General features: G+C 37.0%; 1 protein-coding gene across 1 annotated transcript in view; it reads right to left on the bottom strand.

Annotated features, from left to right (window-relative positions):
• The window catches only part of ABI3BP (ABI family member 3 binding protein), a gene marked incomplete at its 5' end in the record, with an annotated part of 167,248 nt that overhangs the window by 67,685 nt on the left and 79,141 nt on the right, over positions 1 to 20,422 (bottom strand). Inside the window, 10 exons of the mRNA XM_082332100.1 lie at positions 1,106 to 1,180; positions 1,743 to 1,817; positions 2,686 to 2,760; positions 3,741 to 3,815; positions 4,893 to 4,964; positions 5,869 to 5,934; positions 6,238 to 6,303; positions 15,639 to 15,713; positions 17,178 to 17,234; positions 18,864 to 18,938. Coding sequence (XP_082188226.1) covers positions 1,106 to 1,180; positions 1,743 to 1,817; positions 2,686 to 2,760; positions 3,741 to 3,815; positions 4,893 to 4,964; positions 5,869 to 5,934; positions 6,238 to 6,303; positions 15,639 to 15,713; positions 17,178 to 17,234; positions 18,864 to 18,938 — 711 coding nt within the window. The remainder of the gene's footprint in view (positions 1 to 1,105; positions 1,181 to 1,742; positions 1,818 to 2,685; positions 2,761 to 3,740; positions 3,816 to 4,892; positions 4,965 to 5,868; positions 5,935 to 6,237; positions 6,304 to 15,638; positions 15,714 to 17,177; positions 17,235 to 18,863; positions 18,939 to 20,422) is intronic.

Here is a 20,422-nt window from a genome sequence, read left to right as displayed (position 1 = left end):
TTCCTATGAATCTACACACTGTATGCTCGTGGCTATGTGTGAGAGTCTGCTTCTGAGGCTCTTTCCCTGTGTTTATGTTCTCAGGACATTTTTAATCCATTGCTTGATTCAATCAACAAATACATTTATGTTATAGGAGAAGAGTTAGAAAGGACAGATGAGGGCTTTGACTGAAGAAAAGACTGCAGTCCATAACAAATACCAGAGAATCTATACCAAAGAGGAAAGTTCTAAATGCCAAAATCTGGCTGAAAAATCTTAAATCAGAGCCTGCAGTTGATTTTAAGACACGTATAAAACATCAAAGGTAACTTCTGCTTCTTACCGACCTGCGTGCTTATAAGATAGGAGAACAGAAACATTTTAGAGCTCTAGTACCGTACACCATAATATTTATTGGTCTAGTACCTGAATCACTAAAGGAGGCAAATTCATCTCCCTTAATCCCAAATCAGAAGAAAATGAGTACAGAGATCTATTTTTTGATCAAAAAGCAGAATAGGAAAAAAGACATGACACGATGATAACGTTCCTGTGGTCAAAGAATGAATCTCACATGTATATGAAAGTTTCCCCTTCTACTTTAAGAAAGCTCTCCTATTTCCACTAAAATGGCAGTCCTTTCCATTGAGTTCCCTGCAGGAGGACTTATTGATCACACGAGTAGTACTTTACTTTCAATCAACAAACTGTTGTGACTAGCAAAGATGCCACCTTTGCCATAGTATGTCTTTGTGAAACTGGGAGATGGGGACTGGCAAAAGAGATTATAGAAATAATAATCATATATATTGCTTATACAAGTGATATAAAAAACCCTGTGCCACCCAGAAGAAGGGTTTTTTCCCTTCCAGTCCTTTAAAAAGGTTACAAAACTAGAGAACTTGTTTATATTTTTATCAACAGACCCAAATGCATAAAACTGATCAGTTTAACTCTCATTCCTTTTGTTAGGCAACATCAAATGACTGATTTTAGAATGATGAGTTAGTCAAGATGCTCATGTATTGCATAGCTCCTGTCCTTTTTCAGAAGTTTTGCTTAGATATTTTTAGTGAACATACGTGTCTGCATACTGACTTATAAAAATGGTGTGCACAATTACCAGGTTTCACATGCTGTACTTCTGGGGTAGCAGATGGTTTCGGTTTAGAAGGAATAAGTGGTATTTCTTTTGGAGCTGAAAGAAAGAGCTCAGTTTGCAATCAAAAATTGTTTAACATGGGTTTCCCACAACAAACAGCACATGCCACAAGTTTATACTGAAGAAAAGACAACTTAGTATGGAATGTCAAAGCCATCTGATGAAATTAGACTTCAAAGTGTGGAATGGAGATGATACTGAAATGCTGTGCCTTGATCAGGAATAGATTCTATGCCTCCAAAACGATTAAAATTTCCGCTATTAAAGGTTTACATATCAGAGACAAAGACAACACATGTGTGTGCATGAGAATGAGAGAGAGAGACAGAACACTCTAATAAAAGGATGATAGAGGTTTTCATGCAAAAGGCAAGTTTTACTTCTCTGACAACAGTAAAACCATCCTGAACTATGCTCTCATACCGACATGTATCAGGAAGAATCAGTCTAATGACAACGGAAGAACAAGACTCTATAACCAGGAAAAACAATAATGACTATGCATGTGAAATGATATGCTAGATGAAATGCATTCATATGGGATGAAGTGCTCAGAACAAACACAGACTTTTTCACTGGGTGAAAACAACAACATTACCTAATGTTACCCTTGGCCATTGAAAAGGACGAGAAGTTTTAGGTGTGAAAGATTCCAGAATGGATTCACTTGTTGCTGTTGGAAGAAATGGTGACAGTCATAAGAGAGCAAAGAGCTCATGGAAGAAACTCTTCCTTCATAAGCAAAAACAAATTTGTTTTTACAAGAACAACAAATATTTCACTAATGCTTGGACACTTATCAGTTTAGTATGCATTAGAGAGAAATTCAGTCTTCTGAACTGCACAGAGCTTCAGTGACTATAAATCATCGCATATGTGATGTGCAGAAATTCTGGATGTTCGTTTACTCCTGCCTTCGTTGCCACTGGTCTGGATCTCAACCACTGCCAGGTAAGATTTTATGTTGAGCATTTGAACACTTTGAGTTTTGATCCATTACTTAAGGAAGATGGTAATGTGTAAAATGTAGGAATTGATTTAATGAAGACGACATGTTGAACAATCAATTAGTCAGACATTAAAAACATACAAAATTTGGAGTAGAAAGCTGACAACTGATCCAATTATGGTTTCAGTCCAAAAGTATCGAGTGTCTGTGACTGTTAACCAATTTCATGCCATTAAGGATACACTCTCCTTAGTATTTTTAACAAGGCTACAGCAGTAGAATGCAGTCTACAGCATACATCACAGTATTTTCATCAGCACTACTGGACAATGAATACTGTTTTCTCAGTTATCTATGTGGTGTATTTTTCAAAATACTGAAGGAGAATCATGTAACTATGAGTTGCTATACGCCTTTTAAGTGTGGGAAAGCACCAATTTTAACCATTAACAGCAATCTAAATTCAAAATTCAGGTGTTAGAGTCTAATCCAAACGTGTACTGAAACTGAAGATTACGAGTGTACTCATTTCAATGAGTTTTAGAGCACTGTTTGAGCTACTGAATTAAGAACTAGGTAGAGATTGTTGTACCTGGTCCAGCATCTGCTATTTCAGGCTTACTAGGTGTCACAGGGCTTGAAAGAACAGGCTGAATACCAATGAAAGCTATAAAAAAAACAGGTCACAGTATCTATGATTATTAATTCTACACATAGCTTTTTTGTTTTACAAGAACAAACAAAAAATATTATAGGTTATAACATACCTAATTTGCATTGCAGAGGTCCACCCACAATAAGCATGCCTTACCTTGACAATGGAACAGTGCTGGTTTAGAGTGGGAGCTCAAGCTAGTGGTTAAAATGACAACTGAAACTAAAGTGTCAGCCAATCAAAGCTAATACTACTTTAGATAGCATGGTCCATATAGTTTAAAGTAACCCAAAAAATACAAAGATAAAAGAACTTCTAACACCATGGTTATAAGCATAAAGCACTCCAAAAAAAGCAGAAAAAATATAATCTACAAAACCAAAAAAACACTGCAAATATATTTCTGTAAAAAAGACTGTCTTAATTCTCTTCAGTTCTTTGTTTTCTGTCAAGCTTTTGTGAGTGAATTTTAATGTTGTATAAGCTGTGTACATATATACACATATAAAACAAGGGTAAAATAAACTTAAAAAAATCACTGAACAGTAAGAAATAGAAAGAAAGAAGCTTACTATGCTGGCATAAATGATATAGAGTATATAAAAGTGTGTATCCATCTATCTGAGAGTATAACAACTAAGCTTGAAAGAAAAAAGAAGTCATTTTAAGATTCTTATTAAGGTTTAGGCACTATTATTAGTCGTCTTATTATTAAACGAAGCTTGCTTCATTTAAGTTTATCTCAAAATAGCCTTAGTAGCTTTCTGAGAGCCAAATGTAAGATCAGAAACACTATCAGGTGAGTCTCTCAGCAGAAAGCACAAGTTGTCATGGCTTGTGTGAAAAAGGGTACTTAATCTACACTGATGATCATGACTCAAGCGGAAGACAAGTATGGCAGATGACCAAAATACCTGGGACGAACAGGATTTCCAAAATTGCTATCAAAACACCAGAAGTGTTTAACTGAAAAGCTAATGCATTACTATTACCCATAGTTGTTGTTAGCACATGAGGCGTTCTGGAAAGTGGAGGCATAGATTTTTCCAGGTCAGCTGAACTCGTAACTGCAGAAAAACGTAAATAACCCTGAGACAGAGATTCATATTGGTGCAGAAATAAGGGGGGATGGGGAATCGGAAAAGGTAAGATTGCTTTACATTGCTTTGCAAGATGCCAACACCACTATAATACAGTTTCACAAGATTTCCAGCTTGAAAAGAAATGAACAAAACCTCAAAGTTTTGAAAAAGTCACACGTACCTAACAGACACACCCTGACAGAAACTGTAGTCCCCCTAAAAGCAGATTTATCAATAGGAGTCAATTCATCTGTGCACACGTAACATCAAAAAACCTGTGCTTTTGACTTCACCTGCATCTGTAGAAAGAGACCTACATACTCTGATGTATGTAATATGAATTACTACAACCAGGTATTTCTATTGCCAATGCTTTTCTTGTTTCAATTTAACAGATGCCAGTATTTTGAGTTATAGGTTTTAATATAGTACGTATCATGTAATTTGTCATTTAAATTAAATTGTCATATTTTATATAATTGACAGAAGATAAATTATCACAGCTTTTGTGACATACTGAAGAACCAGAAGGTGAGGCAGAAAATTCAAAGCAATACTACTGAAATATTGGCTGTCAGGTTCAGGATAATTTTCCTTCTCATCTCTTGCACATACATACTTTTGCTATGAACACAAATTTAATCTTGGATAGCTATGACCCCAGTAAGAAAAGTTCCAATATAACTTAACATAATTTGGAAAAAATGCTTAGTAATGGAGAAAACCGCAAAATACATATGGTATGACTAACAAAAAAATCACCGAGGGTAAAATGTGCCAATCAAGAATTTATCTTCACAACTGATAATGACGCCATCTACCTAGTGGTCCTTATATCCTACAGATTAAAACCACCCAAATCAATATTGATTCCTGTGTTTTTGTTCTTTGATCCTATGCCACAGAGTATCATCATGTAGTTCTAGAGCCTAACTACCAAACACTGCAGACAAAATGCCATTTCAGACAACACCAAGCAATCAGAGCAAACAGCTGGTAACTGTAACATCCTTGATGCAAAAACAAATCCTAAGCTATGGAAGTATCATAAACACAATTTACCAGTCTCTATTTTTGATATTTCTGCAGATGCAGCTGTTTGGGATGGGAAAGTAATATGAGAATCCAGTGAAGCTGGAAAACAAAACAAAACAAAAAATTCTTTTTGGCATCATCTGAACCTATAGACTGAACAGGTTTCAACCCATTAGTAAGGAACTAGGGACTTCAGACAGGAAAAAAAATCTCAAATGCCCATGGAACGGATTTTCTAATGTGAATGTATGAAGATGCACGGGTGATGCAAATGATGAAGTAGCTGTTGCAAGAAACATGAAGAAATATTGTTACCAGATCGTTACCATTGTTACCAGATCTGAAGAGAAATACCGTTACCCAACTAGGTCGGCAGCATGGCCAGGCGCCAAAGGCTGCCCGTGTTTTGAACCTTGAAGAAACGTGCTGTGATTCACCAAAAGCTGAAAAGAGGCATCGTTCTTAAAACCCTAACGCGACCCCAAAAGCAGCAGCAGAGCACAACATTCCCAGTTCCAGGTAATGGCAATGTAAAGGTGTGGGCAGATGACAACCAGCCGCCTTGACAGTCAGCGGTGAAGCAACCAATAACTGCACCCTTGGACCAGCAAACCCTGGTGGGCAGCTGAAACCGCAGCGCTGTCGGGATTTGCCTCCTAAGAACGCGATCCTATTTGAATGTGACAGAGAAAGAAAGACCCGCTACCAACACACAAATAAGCAGGGGATGGCAGCTCAAGGCAAGGTGCGACAATACGTCCTCTACGTGAGCTGTCACTCAGTCCCCACAGAAAACGCTCATCAGCAACGGAAAAAGCATGGGATCAAACAACAGAATCGCAGAACAAGTGTGGTGAGTGCTTCCGCAGGACAAGCTGCACCAACAAGTCTTCATACTCTCCATGGAAGATGACAAGGATGCCAGGTGGTTTGCGGTGGGAGGTGTGATGGGGAGCGAGAGAGAGAGAGGAGAAAATGAAAAAAGAAGATTTTTGCTAGTTACCCATCACGGTTTGCTGGGTGGCCGGGGAGGAGTGAGTGGTGGACTTCAGCCTTGGTCTTCGAGTAGCTAAGATCAAACACAAAAACCACCTTCAGCTCCTCAGACAGGCTGCTGTCACGTGGGTGGTATCAAGACAGAGCTATGAACGAGGAGACGTGGCCCTGCTCAGGGCAGGAAACCTAGAAGGGGAACCCCAAAAAAGGCAGCAGAAAGCTTCCAAACGCAGCCATTTCTAATAAGGAGCCATAAGGGACCAACCGCATCATGGACCCGCTTTTCAGGACATCCAAACATCTGAACAGGCTCATCGCTGCACAGAAAAGCGGTGCCAAAGTACGCGACATAGGAAGGGAATCACTGGCTATTTACCCATCACAGTCCTTGTGGTTTCCAGTGAAGGAGATGAGGTGGATTCCAGGTCCGGTCTCTGGGTTGCTACGGTCAGATAGGGAAAGGATCTTGAGAGAGCCACACAGTCTTGCCACAGCAGTACAAGCAGCACCGGTTCACAACACCCCAAAGGTCTGGATTTAGGGCAATACATCCCTTCTCCTGGCAATATCTTGTGACTCAGCGACCAAATCAGCAGGCAACTGCCTTGCCATGGTTGCAACTAACACAATATTCTTAGAAATAATATAAATAGCTCTCTCTATAATATTATTGTTATATAATAATAATAATATTATTTTATTTATATTATTATATAAGATTAGATAATAATATTATTATTAATATAATAATTATATATAAAAATTTATATATAATAATATAATAATAAATAAATAATATTTAGAGAGAGAGCTATTTATATTATTATAAATAATATAAATTATTATAGCTCTCTAAATAGCTCTCCATCAGCAGAATAACGGCTACATGACTACTTTACCAAAGCACTCCTTACACTTCCTTGAAAGATGCCCACAGTCGTTGCAGAGGGAACATGGAGCCAAGAGACCCACCTTTGGATTTAGAATTCAAGATGACACGTGGTGCGTACATCTCAAACGCAAGCAACTACATATACTAAATACTTCCTTATTCCAGCATGAATGAATAAACTGCACGTTATCCTATTAATATTCAGTCATAACTCCAACTCTCCTCAGAAGTTCAATAATTTTTGCAAAAAGGTATTTTCTTACTATTGTTGTCACTATTATTATTTTTACAAAGAACAGACTACATAAGCCCTCACCATTCCCAAGAAAGGCCTCACCGTTCCCCATGACATCTGCAAATTCCCATTCTTCCTTCAGGTTATTCTCTAAGCCAATGAGTAACATGCCTATCCATCAAGCTTGAACTTCAGTGCTCAAGTTAGTGAAACAAAAGAGGAAAAAATGATTGATGTCCTATAAGGAACCTACGAGACAGTTATACCACATCAATAACAACACTAAGAGGAAGTAAAACTATGTTTCTGCCATATTGGAATATTTCACTTTAGAAAGAATTTTCAAAATAAAGACTGCATCTAGAGACACATGGGCATTGCATGACAAATTCTTTTTGCCAGCTGTTCCTGCAAAAAGTTATTTTTCAAGTGATGGAAAAAAGCATAGGTTCAAACATCAGAATCATGTCATTAGTATGGCAAGTGTTTTCGCAAGCCAAAGTGCATTAGCAAACCTGGGTATTGCTCAAAGCAGATGAAAATTATGTCAAGTGTTGGCAAGGGAAAAGAAAAAATGAAAACATCATATTTACCCTCCACTGTTCCTTGGCTTGCAAGGTAAGGAGAAGTAGATTTCAGCTTTGGTTTCTGAGTAACTAAGATTAAACGAGAAAACTGCCTTCAGTTATTACAGATGAACAGGGTTTTTACAAAGCAGTGTCAGTACAGAGTTTTAAATGAATGAAGCCCATATTATATTCAGCCTTTTTACATAAATATTTGCATTCATTAGAGTATTATTCCATTTTTAAATCAGGGTGGTCAAGCTGAGTTAATGTAGAATACAAACAGTTAACCTTCTACTGAACTAGACCTATAGAGCAGAAAATTAAGATGACAGATTGAGAAGCTTAACAAGTAAGTACCTCCTTGCTATCTTTTTATCTTTTATATAAAGGACGGACCACCTCACTGACATGTTTGGCATTGCCACTAACAGAAAAAAAAAATCAAAAAGGTTTTGACTAAGTTTTAAAATAACACTTTTCATATTTAAGTATTGCCAAAATGATAGAAATTATGATGGAATCACTGTTTACCCATCACTTTCCTCGTGGTTTTCAGGGAAGGAAAAGATGTGGGCTCCAGGACTGGTCTTGGGAGAACTAGGATTAGAGATGGAAACTATCTTGAGATGTTATGGTAGTCTCTCTATGCATACAAAGGCATCACTTTAATCATACCCAAATAAATCAGTGTAAATTGTAGTTTCTCAGGTATACTTTTCCTACCAAATAAATCATACATGAATTTTTTATCACTCTGTATTACCAAAAAACCCCAACCACCGGCTAAACACTGCTCCTAGTACATAATAATGGCAGCCATGATGTTCCAGAGCTGCCTTTTAACTGCAATAAATGACAGATCCCAAAATCCATTTTCTAGCATCAAACAAATATTTTCAAGCTACAAATTGAGAACTAGTCAACAAATATTGTAGCCAGAACTTCAGCCCGCATCAAAGATACTGTCAAGTTTTGGAAATGACCACCTTATATTTAATCTGAAAAGCAATTAACTAGGTCTGATCACTATATTCTTTACTATCCTTAAAAATCTGAACTTTGGGGCTAAAAAATACATGCCTGGAAAAAAGGAAGCAATAGCATCTCTGTAGAAAAATGCATACAGGTGAACTTAATAAGGATTTCCATCAAGACTCGAGCCAACTACAAGGAGAAAAACAACTTGTGGTTTCTTAACCAAAATCAGTAAGAATCTCTAAATGGAACAGCATCCCTTAATTTACAGGAGCAGGTTTTCATCCTGAAGAGGTACGAAGTACTTCAAACAGACAGAACCTCATAAGCACACTGTTAGACAAGCACAAGCTAAAAGAAGCATCACATTCATTTTCCAGAAATTAGTGAACAGATATGCAAATGATAACAGTGAAATGCAAAGATCATGATAAAAATCCCTTTTCTTGTATAAGAATATATTATTGAAAAAAAAAGGGGTTTCTGATAAGAGCATAGAGCAAATTCTTAACACAAGTGGAAGATAGGTCAAACAGTAGATACCTCAGAAAATGGAATCAAAATTTTGAAACTGCCATTACACTTGCAAGAACACATTGTAGGAAATGTGGAAGAGCACAAATTTGATGGACCAACAAAGAGAAAATTTCAAACATGGAATTCTTGTTCTGAAAGAACTCCATTAGACTCCTCTAGTACTAAGCAAACAAAATCCTTTGAAAATGCAATAAAAGTTTGTGGACTTGACTGACAGGGGGATGGGCTGAAAAAGTTTCAGAAATTTCTCCCTTTCAATGATCCATTTGACTACATGCATCTCTCTGGCTCTGGGATATTTACTGTCCTCTCCGTCTATTTGTTTGCTGAAAAATGGCAATAACGAGCTCCACAAATATGTTTTCTGAATTACCTAGCCAACATTTGCATCTTTACTAGCACTGAGTTGAAGAACTGCTAAACACAGCAGTTAAGATGGCAAATATAAAACAGAGTACCTACTTGTTACCGTACAGGGGAATACTACAGAACATTCGCAAATATCTATAGGGGTCTGCAGTAGAAGACAAGGTTCAGAGTATACCAAAAGAAGAAAAGGAGAGTTCCTGTGTTCAGCATTAAACTTGTCCTATAGAGGAAGAAAAATATTAAAGAAACTGGCTTGATTCTTTAGGATACATGCAGAAGGACGACAAACCTTTTATCTCCCCAAATGAACATATAATTCTTTTTTCCCTTAGACATATCTGGACTACCAAGTCTTGAGCTATTTAAAAAAACTTGAACTTGGGTTTGCAATGCCCACTGTGCTATCTTTCCTCTCCCTAATAAGAATTTTGTCACTACAGCATAGCTTAAGAGTCCTTGTTCATGAGAAATATACTCGAAAATTCTACACAACTGCAGTATTTAAAACTTGGAACAACTTTTTAACTGTTTTAAAACCACAAGTGAACATGAACAGTCAACAGAAATTAGATCTACAAAGAGAATTCCGTATATACATAACACACACACCAACACTGTAACTGACCAGGAAGATGCCTTAAATACCAATAACCACAAAACTTCACTATAGTACTAAACAAAGTAAATATAAAATAGAAAGCAGTATAACTTCAAGCAATACAGTAGTTATCTCTATCAGGATACTCTCCATGTAACAGAGAAATTAAAGTTCGATTACCAGCCTCACAGTACTTCACAGGCACAGAAGTGCCCAGGACATTATACTGTAAAATTCTTTTACATTAAGTAACAGATATTTGGTCAATGGCAATTATGGGTAACAGTACCAATTAGTATTGCAAAAGTGAACTAAGAATTAAAAAAAAAAAATCGTAATCCAGCACTACAAATATCATATGCATTGCCTTAAATTAAAGTAGTACCCGATGCAGAATTTTCATCTTGTAGTTGTTCTTATCCCCAAAGCAAGGAAAATTAAACCAATATTTCACCAAAAGCACACTGGGAGCTCTTCTGATAATTCCTCACTGTCAAGAACACTCAGTTTGCAAGAAATGTCATTACCAGATTGGATTGATGGTATTTCCGGGACTCAAGATGCTTTAGACATGAATTGTGAAACTATCTGTGTCTCATTAAGAGCTGAAAAGAAAATCTGGGTTTAAAATGCTAAGGAATCTCACTGTTGCTGGGATAGCACAACACCCTACCCAGCACAAGTTGTGCTGTTCAAGATGATGTAACTGCAAACACAAGCAAGATACTGAATGTTTAAAAGTCCTCTCTGTATTATGTGAATAATGAGAAAGATATGCAGCCCAATATGGTGGCAACAGGATCCAATATCTGATGCTAGAGAGAACTCCTAAGAAACTTCTTTTACACTTTCTGGAGTTTAAATTACACCAACAGAAAAATGAAATTGTTACAAGTTGGTATAAAAGACTGGCTCCTTAGCACTTTGTACCAAAAATGCTTTCTAGCTGCTTGTCAAGAAGAGACTGACAGAAAACAGTTCTTTAACAGACTTGCCATTTAGACTTAAAAGCAAACACGTCTGAAGGTGTTCACAGGAGAAAGAAGGAAGCAAGTGGCAATGTGATGAAAACTAAAATGGAATCCCACATTACTCCCCCATCACCGTTTGTCTGGTTTCCAAAAAGGATGAGATGTAGTTAAATCAAATATGAAAGTCATCTTGAAATAGGCAGTCTCTGCACAAGTGACAACACTGTGGTTTTAAAGGAAAAAAGTAAGTCTAGATTGAAAGTATCACTCATTACCTGAATAACCCCATTAGTTTTTTGGGTTGTGTAGCTCTGTAGAGCACAATAAATACGAAGTCATTAATCAGTCTTCAAGAAATGAGGAAGAGTTCAAACAGGCTTGAAGAACCTCAGCAAGTAAACATTTGCTAAAAACAACTGACCAACTAAGCAACAGGTTTTTAAAAGAGATCATTAAGATCAATAAGAGACCCACTCCAGGGGAAAAAACATGTGGGCAAGTATTTCACTGCAGTCCTCGTTGTGTGACTGGACTTCCTCACCTTCCTTTAGTTGAAAGATCCTTCTATTCATTCTCTTCTCTCTCCCTTCCTCCCCTCCCCAACACACACATGCAAAACTAAAAACCAGAATTCATTAGGTTGTTCCAAGGAAGTCCTTTAAATACAAACAACTGTACATGCTAATGGTTCTCATCGCATACCAAACCTATGCCTAGAATATGTTAATTAAACATTATGATCATATTTAATCACATTTTTAACTCTCCTTCAAATCTGGGACTTATCTTTGCACGGAAACGTTTATGTTGAATTCCAGACCAGATCCGACATGATTTTCTCCATTCTCCCAAATGTAAGTGTTGGGAAATTGATCCCTCTGGTTTCGAAAGAGTGCAGTATAACTTTCTTTATAGGCAAAGCATGCAGAATGAAGAACTGAACTTGGATGTGCTATTATATCAATATGTAGAAAACCATTACTGAAACTTTCTGTTAAGGCACTTGATCGTAAGTTATTGCTCAGGAAGATGCATTAATGATAAAGACTGATTAACACCTCTGAAGAATAAATGGGTAAAACTTAACTCATCTCCATTTCTTGATTTTAAGGATGTTTAGTTGGAATCCGCAAACTTTGCCATTAACCTGTGATTACAGGCAGTTGGACAGCTACTAAAAGTTTCCCGTCAAATACCCATTTAGCCCACTTTTTACAGCAAGGGAGTTCTGGCAACAACTTGAAATAGACTTTGGATGGAATTGTCATTACTGAAAGGAAATGAAATATTTCTTCATGCAGGGACAGTAAAACAAGCAGAAGCCTGAGCATTGATAGAACTGCATTTGTTCAGTGTCATTTTGTAAGGAATTGGTAAGTTTTAGTTTATTTTCTGAACACAGGAAGTAGAAGAATCCTAAAGAATAAATGTTGGCAAGGAAGAACAGGAAATATATATATATTAGATTATTATGTATTATTAAGTGTAAGTAATTTACATGTCAAGAAAATACGATAATTCAACCAGTTTAATTTTACTGGAGTCTGGTATGACAGGTTTCAAGGGTGTCTGAAAGCATCACATCTACCATAGAAGCGCCAGCTCAAGATCAATTTGTTGCAAATATTTTCATTAATTACAACGTTGTGCAGTTCAGTTTAAAAAGTCGTACTTTTTAAAGGGTCCATTCTCCACTATTTTGAATCCTATATATATATATTGCTATTGATCCTGTTATGTCTCTGGGACTTATGCAACACTTTCAACCATTAGAATAGTTTCATTCAGAGATTTAAACAAAACTTATATCAGCTTTCACTCTTACCCGTCTGCAGTATTGCAACTTAAAAAGAGAATGCCACTGTATGTAATAAGACATGCCAAAGCCCATTATCATCAAGCACAGCAATACAGATTTGTAAGTATATTAGGAATGTAGACCAAAATTAGAAGAGAGTATTTACTGTTTTAGAGCATCATACCAAATTTCCCAAGTTAGTCTGGTATTTGAGAGAGGAGATTAATTATGACAGTTTCTGTAGTTATTCTGATTTCATGTTAAGCTTAACTAACAATATACCAAAAGTATGACAAAATCTCTGTGAGAATTTCTATTCAAAATCACATTTTCCAGTATTACCAGGTACACCTGATGGCATTTCTGGGATGCCAGAGGTTTCGGATCTTGAAGAAATGTTCTGCTTTTCATCAAAAGCTGAAAGAAAATCTGGAGTTAAAATGAGAAGTGACTTCAGAGCCACAGTATTTGGATAGCAGGTGTTGAGCAGTTTAAGACAACACTGATGTGAGATTAAGCAAGATGGCAGCAGCTTTAAAGATCAGCTGTGAAATCAGGTGTTACATACACACTGAAGCTGGTGTGCAATAAAGTAGGGTCAATTCTGGTATCTCATGCTAGGTAGAATTCTTCTCACTGGCCTTTTTGTTAAGTACCTATTCTTTGAAAGAAAATTGCAACTACCAGAAGAAAATTAAAGGCAAAATATGCTAGCAGAGGTCTTTTTTTAGACTGATATTTAGTCAGTGTGGTAAATTATTTTTCCGCTTTGCTTATAGAGAAATGGCTGAGTTGAGAGGGGGAAAAAAAGAGGGGGAAAAAGCGCCTAACACCAAGTAGTCTTCAAAGCAATGTGTCTCAATGAATCTTAGCACTGTCCACAGCCAATGGAAGTGAAGGCAAGGGATGGAAAAGCTAATGGAATTATATGCTATTTACCCATTGTGCTCCCTCTGGTTTCCATGGAGGGATGAGATGTGAATTTCAGGCCTGGTCCCTGGGTAGCTAAGATCAAATATGAAAACAATCTCAAAACAATGAATGAGATCAGTCTTTAGATAAATTGATCTTTGGCCCTTTACTAGCAGGTCCGAAAGGTCTAAATTTATTTTAGATTTCTTGTATACACACTTCTAATTGATATTTGCAGTAGCCTACTCCATTTTTTGTCTTGTGGGGTGGGTTGTTTTTTTGTTGTTTTTTTGTTTTTTTGGGGTTTTTTTTGAGACATAACATCTAATTTTGAGGCATTTACTACAAAGCCAGCTGTCTGCATCTGATTTTAAAATTCTGTCCAACAGCAACAGCTGACAGCAAACCCCTTCTTCCCTACACTTCAGTTTGGATGTTCCAGATAAGTCTTTTAAATAGGGAGCTGCAAATGGCTAATGTTATTTTGATACAGCATGCCTTCACATTAGAAATTAGGCATAAAGTTACAAATCAGGGCTTAACTCAACCTAAAAACATCACTGTATGCACACAAGTTGGAAAACACATATAACTGGCATGGAAAAAGCCTGAAGATAGCCTCCGTAGGCAAAGACACAGATTAAATTAATAACTCAAGTTACAAGAAGCATTGTTTTGCCTGCACACAAAAGCTCACTACTAAACGTCAAAGTTAGTAACTTTATCATTTAGTTTATAAACACACGTGATGCAATGTGGGATACACATTAAATCCAGCGTGCCTGCATTTCTAAAAGTCTTGTGGGAATGGTTCACTGCATAACAAAAGCATGTGGTATCAACCTAAAGCAGTATCACAGAATCAGTGAAACACAGCATAATTGAGGTTGGAAGGGGCACCCAGTATGCTAGATGCTGAAAAGAATTCCATCAAATGAACATTCACAGTGCAAACCACTTGAAACAGCATGAAGTCGTATAAAATTTTCAGCTTTAGAAAGAAAGAAACTGTTGCACTCACAGAGAAACAGGAAAATTGTCAGAATCATGGATATTAACCTAACCACACTATATATGTGTTCTGTAAAACATGAACTGTTGAGAGGCTTTAGAATTTATCCTAAAACCTGAAATAAAAGGGGCTGAAAAATAAGTTTTCACAACCAGAAGCCAGTAAAAGAAAATATATTGGTGCTTGTCTGAGAAATTTTCATATCAGACATTAAGAAAACATCATAATAATTTACCCAGTTCCACTTCACTTGACTCAAATATAACAGATCGCAAAGGTATTGGAACAGTTACTGTAAAAAAACCAAACCAAACAAATACCACGTTCAGCGTGAACCTCTCAAATCACAATAAAGATTTATGTAATTATAATATTGAAGCAAAAGATTTTAGGGAAATGATACCACACAAATAGAGTATTATGAGTGACAAAAGTACTGATATTTATTTATTTATTTAGAATAACTATCCACTGGTGGTTGCTGGTACCAATTTCAGGGAATCTGTTGATATAGCATTTTTGCAAAATCAGGACAGCTGAATCGGGGCAGGGCTCAATGTTGATATAAATCAGTAATTATTGTATGTAAATTCATGCTCAACCAAAGTACAAATAACGATAATCTGAGTAATCTCTCTCCTTAAAACTTCCAGAAAAATTATGATTTATCTGTAATATAAAATTACAAAAAAAAAAAACCAAAAAAACCGTAATACTCCACTCTTCTGTGTCATGATAATCCTAAAAGCCTACTATTTCAACGTTGTTATCCCAAATGCAGCAATATACCACCTTCTCCTGTAATAATATTAAGAAATGTAAATTAACAATAAAACGAAAAGTATAAGGACATTTCTTGTGAGAATTTCTAACACTAATAAAGTTACATTTTTCAAGAAATGTCGTTACCAGATTTTGTTGATGGCGTTTCTGCAATAGCAAACGTTGTGGATCTTGAAGAAACAGGCTGTGTTTCATCAGAAGCTGAAAAGAGAATCTGAGTTTTAAAAGTTGCAGTGGCATCAAAGCCACTAAAATAACACAGTACCTAGCTGGCAGAAGCTGTTTTGTAAAAGGAAAACAATGATACAAATAAAAATCAAGACAGTAAATGGCCTGAGAGTCAGTTGTAGGATGACCGACAGAAGAACAACCAAGCTGATGTCTCCTATAGTATGGAAACAACATGAGTTCGATCAGACTGGTATTCTCATATCTATTACATTTCCAGGACACAGAATTTGTATCCTTTTGAAGAGCTTAGGTAGAGAAAATTTCGAATAAGAACTAAACCTGCATAAAAACTGATTACAGTAATATACAATATGTTCCTCAGTTATTCAGTCTGAGCAGAATGTTTTCTACTTGCCAATAAAAAGAAATAGTTGACATGAAAGTACTGCACAAGAAACCTGAGAGACACATTTTGTTTAAAGATAATGACTTCTGGTCTTACTACGGTCCAGGGCAGTGATGAGGAAGTGGAAACTATAACGCAAGTATGTGCTATTTACCTATTGCTACACATCTGGTTACCAGGTAAGAAAGAGATGTTGATCAAAGCTGGTCTCTGGGAAGCTAACAAAACAGCAAAAGTCTTGAGATACTGAGGCAGTATCTCAACCAGTCTTCACACAGGTGGTATCAAAACACGTTCCTGAACACAGTCAAAAAATTCATATTTTGCCCAGGGATCGGACTTTCCCCACAACTGCCACAAAGTTACTTTGATATAAACAGGATTATTGAGAAAGACCATCCTTCGGTAGAAAATGGCTTAAAAACATTTTTATGGTTTCATGACAGTATTTTAATGAAAACACAAATGCAAAAAAAATCAGACTCTATCAGATCACTCAGACCACCATTTCTGTCAGAAAAATTACACAGCCGGCATGAAAGAAACATGGTCTATTTCTATGGGCAGTGGTATATGAAAAACTGAAGAGTAGATGCTCTTGATGTTAGGAATACCCATGACTAATTCAAGTTGAAGGACAAGTAATAAGAAATCTAAGTAGCCCGATTCTTTACATCAACCGAGAATGCTGTGGTAGTTCTGAGAGAATGTGCTGCAGAGAGCAGTAAAGTCATGCTTGACTAGCTGCTAAAAGTTTTCCACCTAATGAAGACAGTTTGATTTGACTGAAATGACCTTGGATAAAACACAGTTCTCAACTTTAAAAGGAAACAAAAATATTGCATTCACACAGAGGCAGGATAACTGTCAGTACCACCCATGGAGTATTAACACAGCTGCATCATGTTTGTGTTCAGAGTGAATTCTGTAACAGATAAAAGCTAAGACTTTTCTGAATTTATCTATGATGAGAAACTAAAAGAACACCGAGCAAAGTTTAACAAATAACACTAGGGAAAACATGAACAGTGTATGTGTGTTGTAACAAGCTAATCTCCAGATGACAAAAAACATTAATGATCATTTACCCAATTCCACTTCACTGCTGTCAGATGTAACAGGTTTGAAAGGTGCTTGAATAGTTACTGTAATAGAGAAATATGTCATTTTCGTGTGTTACGATTTTAGATCACATTGCCTCTCACAAATACATTGCTAAGAAATTCTCTTTTTCTGTAGCTAAGTTTACTAAGTTGCACTTAACCAATGCAGCAAGAAATGCAAGAAGCTGTCCATTTAGTAAGTTTTGGAATTGTTAAAATGAAAAATCATCAGCACTGAGCTGGAATGTATAACTTGAAAGGACCAAGAAAAGATACAGCTGTTTTACACTGAAGACTTCAAGGTCTGATAAACCACTGCTTTGTACCTTGGGCAGCTACTTCTCCCTGCACATAGTTATTGCCAACCAAACTGAGTTCAGAGCAACTCAGCCACCTCTTCCACTAATTCTACACCAACAAAATAAGAGTACAAAAATGCAAATGAGTGGAAAACCCAGGCCTGAATTAATTTTACATTATTTGAGATTTATATTCTACTTTAAACATTCTGACTAGAGAAACACAGCCTTACTATTCTCAAAGTATTTTACAGTTTATACCACCCAGCACTTTTGAATCTGTACACTTAAAATTGAGGACCAAATGCTTCCTGAGACTCCTAATAGTGTGTCTGTACATTTAGTAAATGTGAAGCATCCACAGTCCTATGATTCCACGTAATCTGTGCGTGTTCAACAGTTCTACAAATAAAGGTATTTCAGTCAGGTCATAAGATATGCATCTTTGATGTACAAGTATTGTATAGCACTTATGTAAGTGCATTCAAAAAGACTAATGCTCATTGTCCTTACAATACTGAACACCACGTGTAAACGTATAAAGAGGAGATGAAGAAGCAGCTTCAACAAATTTTTCAATCAGAAGCCAGTTTTGTATATTCTTGCTTTGTTGTCTCAGCATGGTATACTGCAGAACCAAGACAACAGATTTTGAAGCTGGTCCCCAGAAAGAGAATGATGTTTGATACAATGATGTAATAAAATATCACTTGCTTAAATCATCCTAGCATGAACAGAAACACAGATGAGAACCTCACAGCAACCCTCTACTTTTTTTTATGACCACATTCTGGGAAAAATGTCATGCTCAAATACAAATGCACATATTCTGCCTAAAAAATATGTTCTCCATAAATACATGAGGAGAAATAAGAAATTATTAGCAGAAATAACTGTAAAAATTATTTTTAATACTAAAATGCTGTACTGCAGCAGTCTTTTGAATATTAGAGACTATTTTAAAAAGTTGTAACAGGAAACAAATGTTCAACCAACAAATCTCTTTAAAAAGTCCCTACTAGGTAAAGACAAAACATTCCCTCACCAAAGGATAACTGTTATACTGACAACCCAAAATTCATCAAAGCTCGACAATTTCCTCTCATCTGCTGAATTCTTCCCCGCTCTCCCCCCCGCAACCCTTCAATAATATGATACTACCCTGCAATAGCCAGATCATATCAGGATCACCTACTTGAGGCTAGAACTGCTGGACACTGGCAATTATTACAAATAACATGGAGCCTTAATGAACAAATGAAAGACCACTGCAGGCAACATGAAAAAGCCAGGACAAATAACAAACACTGGAATAGTACTACTTAAATATCAAGAAAGATCAAGGATTGGAAATAAAACAAATGCCATTTACCAGTCTCTCGCTCTGCCATTTTTGCAGATGTAGATGTTTGCGGAGTAGCAGTAACATGAAGGAAGTCATGCGAGGCTGGAAAAAAAATTATGGCTTATTATTTAAAAGATAAATGAACCATCACACCACGGCATCATCCGCAACCATGGACTCGATGGTTTAGTGTCTGAATAATAAGGAACTGAAGAGACATAAAAATATATTCTGCAAAATTTAAAAAAGAGGTTAATATGCAAAGATGTGTAAAAACACATAAATATGATGCAAAAAATGAAATGGAACGTCACAAGTAGAATGGAAAAAAATTCCCATGAGTTAGGCACGAATGTAAGACTGAAAAAGCTCAAGAATACTGGGCAAAAAGAGGCAAAGAGAAAGCAAGTTTACAAGATGATGATATGGAAACAAATCCAATTAAAAAATTGGCAAAATAAAAGAACGTGAAAATCGATCCAGACATGACCACCAGACAGGGAAAGAGAAAGAAATATCCTTAGCCAAGCCAAATTTATATCTTTTCTTATAATAACAAGTATCTGATTTCTCCACTGTAAAATCAAGAAAGCTAAGAAAAGTCCTTTACTTAATGCAAAGCAAGAAACCTAACATCCCTGGAAAAGACCCTGATGTGCCTGACATATGTCAGCTGATATGAAAGCAAGACTGCTACAAACAAAAGTGCCACAATAATACTGCAAGACACTAAATATGGTTCGTTACACTTTAAACTTGCACTCGACTTCAGGTCTGTAGGCTTACCACCCTGCTCATGGATTGCTTTGTTCCCTCGTGTGCCAAAACACACTGCCGGGCCACACGACTGGTCTTGTACAGCTCCCAGTGTGAAAGAACCTATCCCCGCGAGCATCTCCACCTCTTGCCACCAAGTGCCACACCCAATGCCTTAAGTAAATACGGCTTCTCAGGTACGGCCGTTTCATCTCTACACTTCTGCTTCGCCCCAATGAAGGCCCAAGACAAATAACAGTTGGGCTAAAAGCACAACAATATCTCTTGGAACAATTCCCGACTTGCATTGTTACCAGATCTGAAGAGAAATACCGTTACCCAACTAGGTCCGCAGCATGGCCAGGCGCCAAAGGCTGCCCGTGTTTTGAACCTTGAAGAAACGTGCTGTGATTCACCAAAAGCTGAAAAGAGGCATCGTTCTTAAAACCCTAACGCGACCCCAAAAGCAGCAGCAGAGCACAACATTCCCAGTTCCAGGTAATGGCAATGTAAAGGTGTGGGCAGATGACAACCAGCCACCTTGACAGTCAGCGGTGAAGCAACCAATAACTGCACCCTTGGACCAGCAAACCCTGGTGGGCAGCTGAAACCGCAGCGCTGTCGGGATTTGCCTCCTAAGAACGCGATCCTATTTGAATGTGACAGAGAAAGAAAGACCCGCTACCAACACACAAATAAGCAGGGGATGGCAGCTCAAGGCAAGGTGCGACAATACGTCCTCTACGTGAGCTGTCACTCAGTCCCCACAGAAAACGCTCATCAGCAATGGAAAAAGCATGGGATCAAACAACAGAATCGCAGAACAAGTG

Source organism: Platalea leucorodia, assembly GCF_965183815.1.
Source record: "Platalea leucorodia genome assembly, chromosome: 2".
Lineage (NCBI taxonomy): Eukaryota > Metazoa > Chordata > Aves > Pelecaniformes > Threskiornithidae > Platalea > Platalea leucorodia.
The sequence above is the reverse complement of the archived record's forward strand: the minus strand, read 5'-3'. Positions and strand labels throughout refer to the sequence as shown.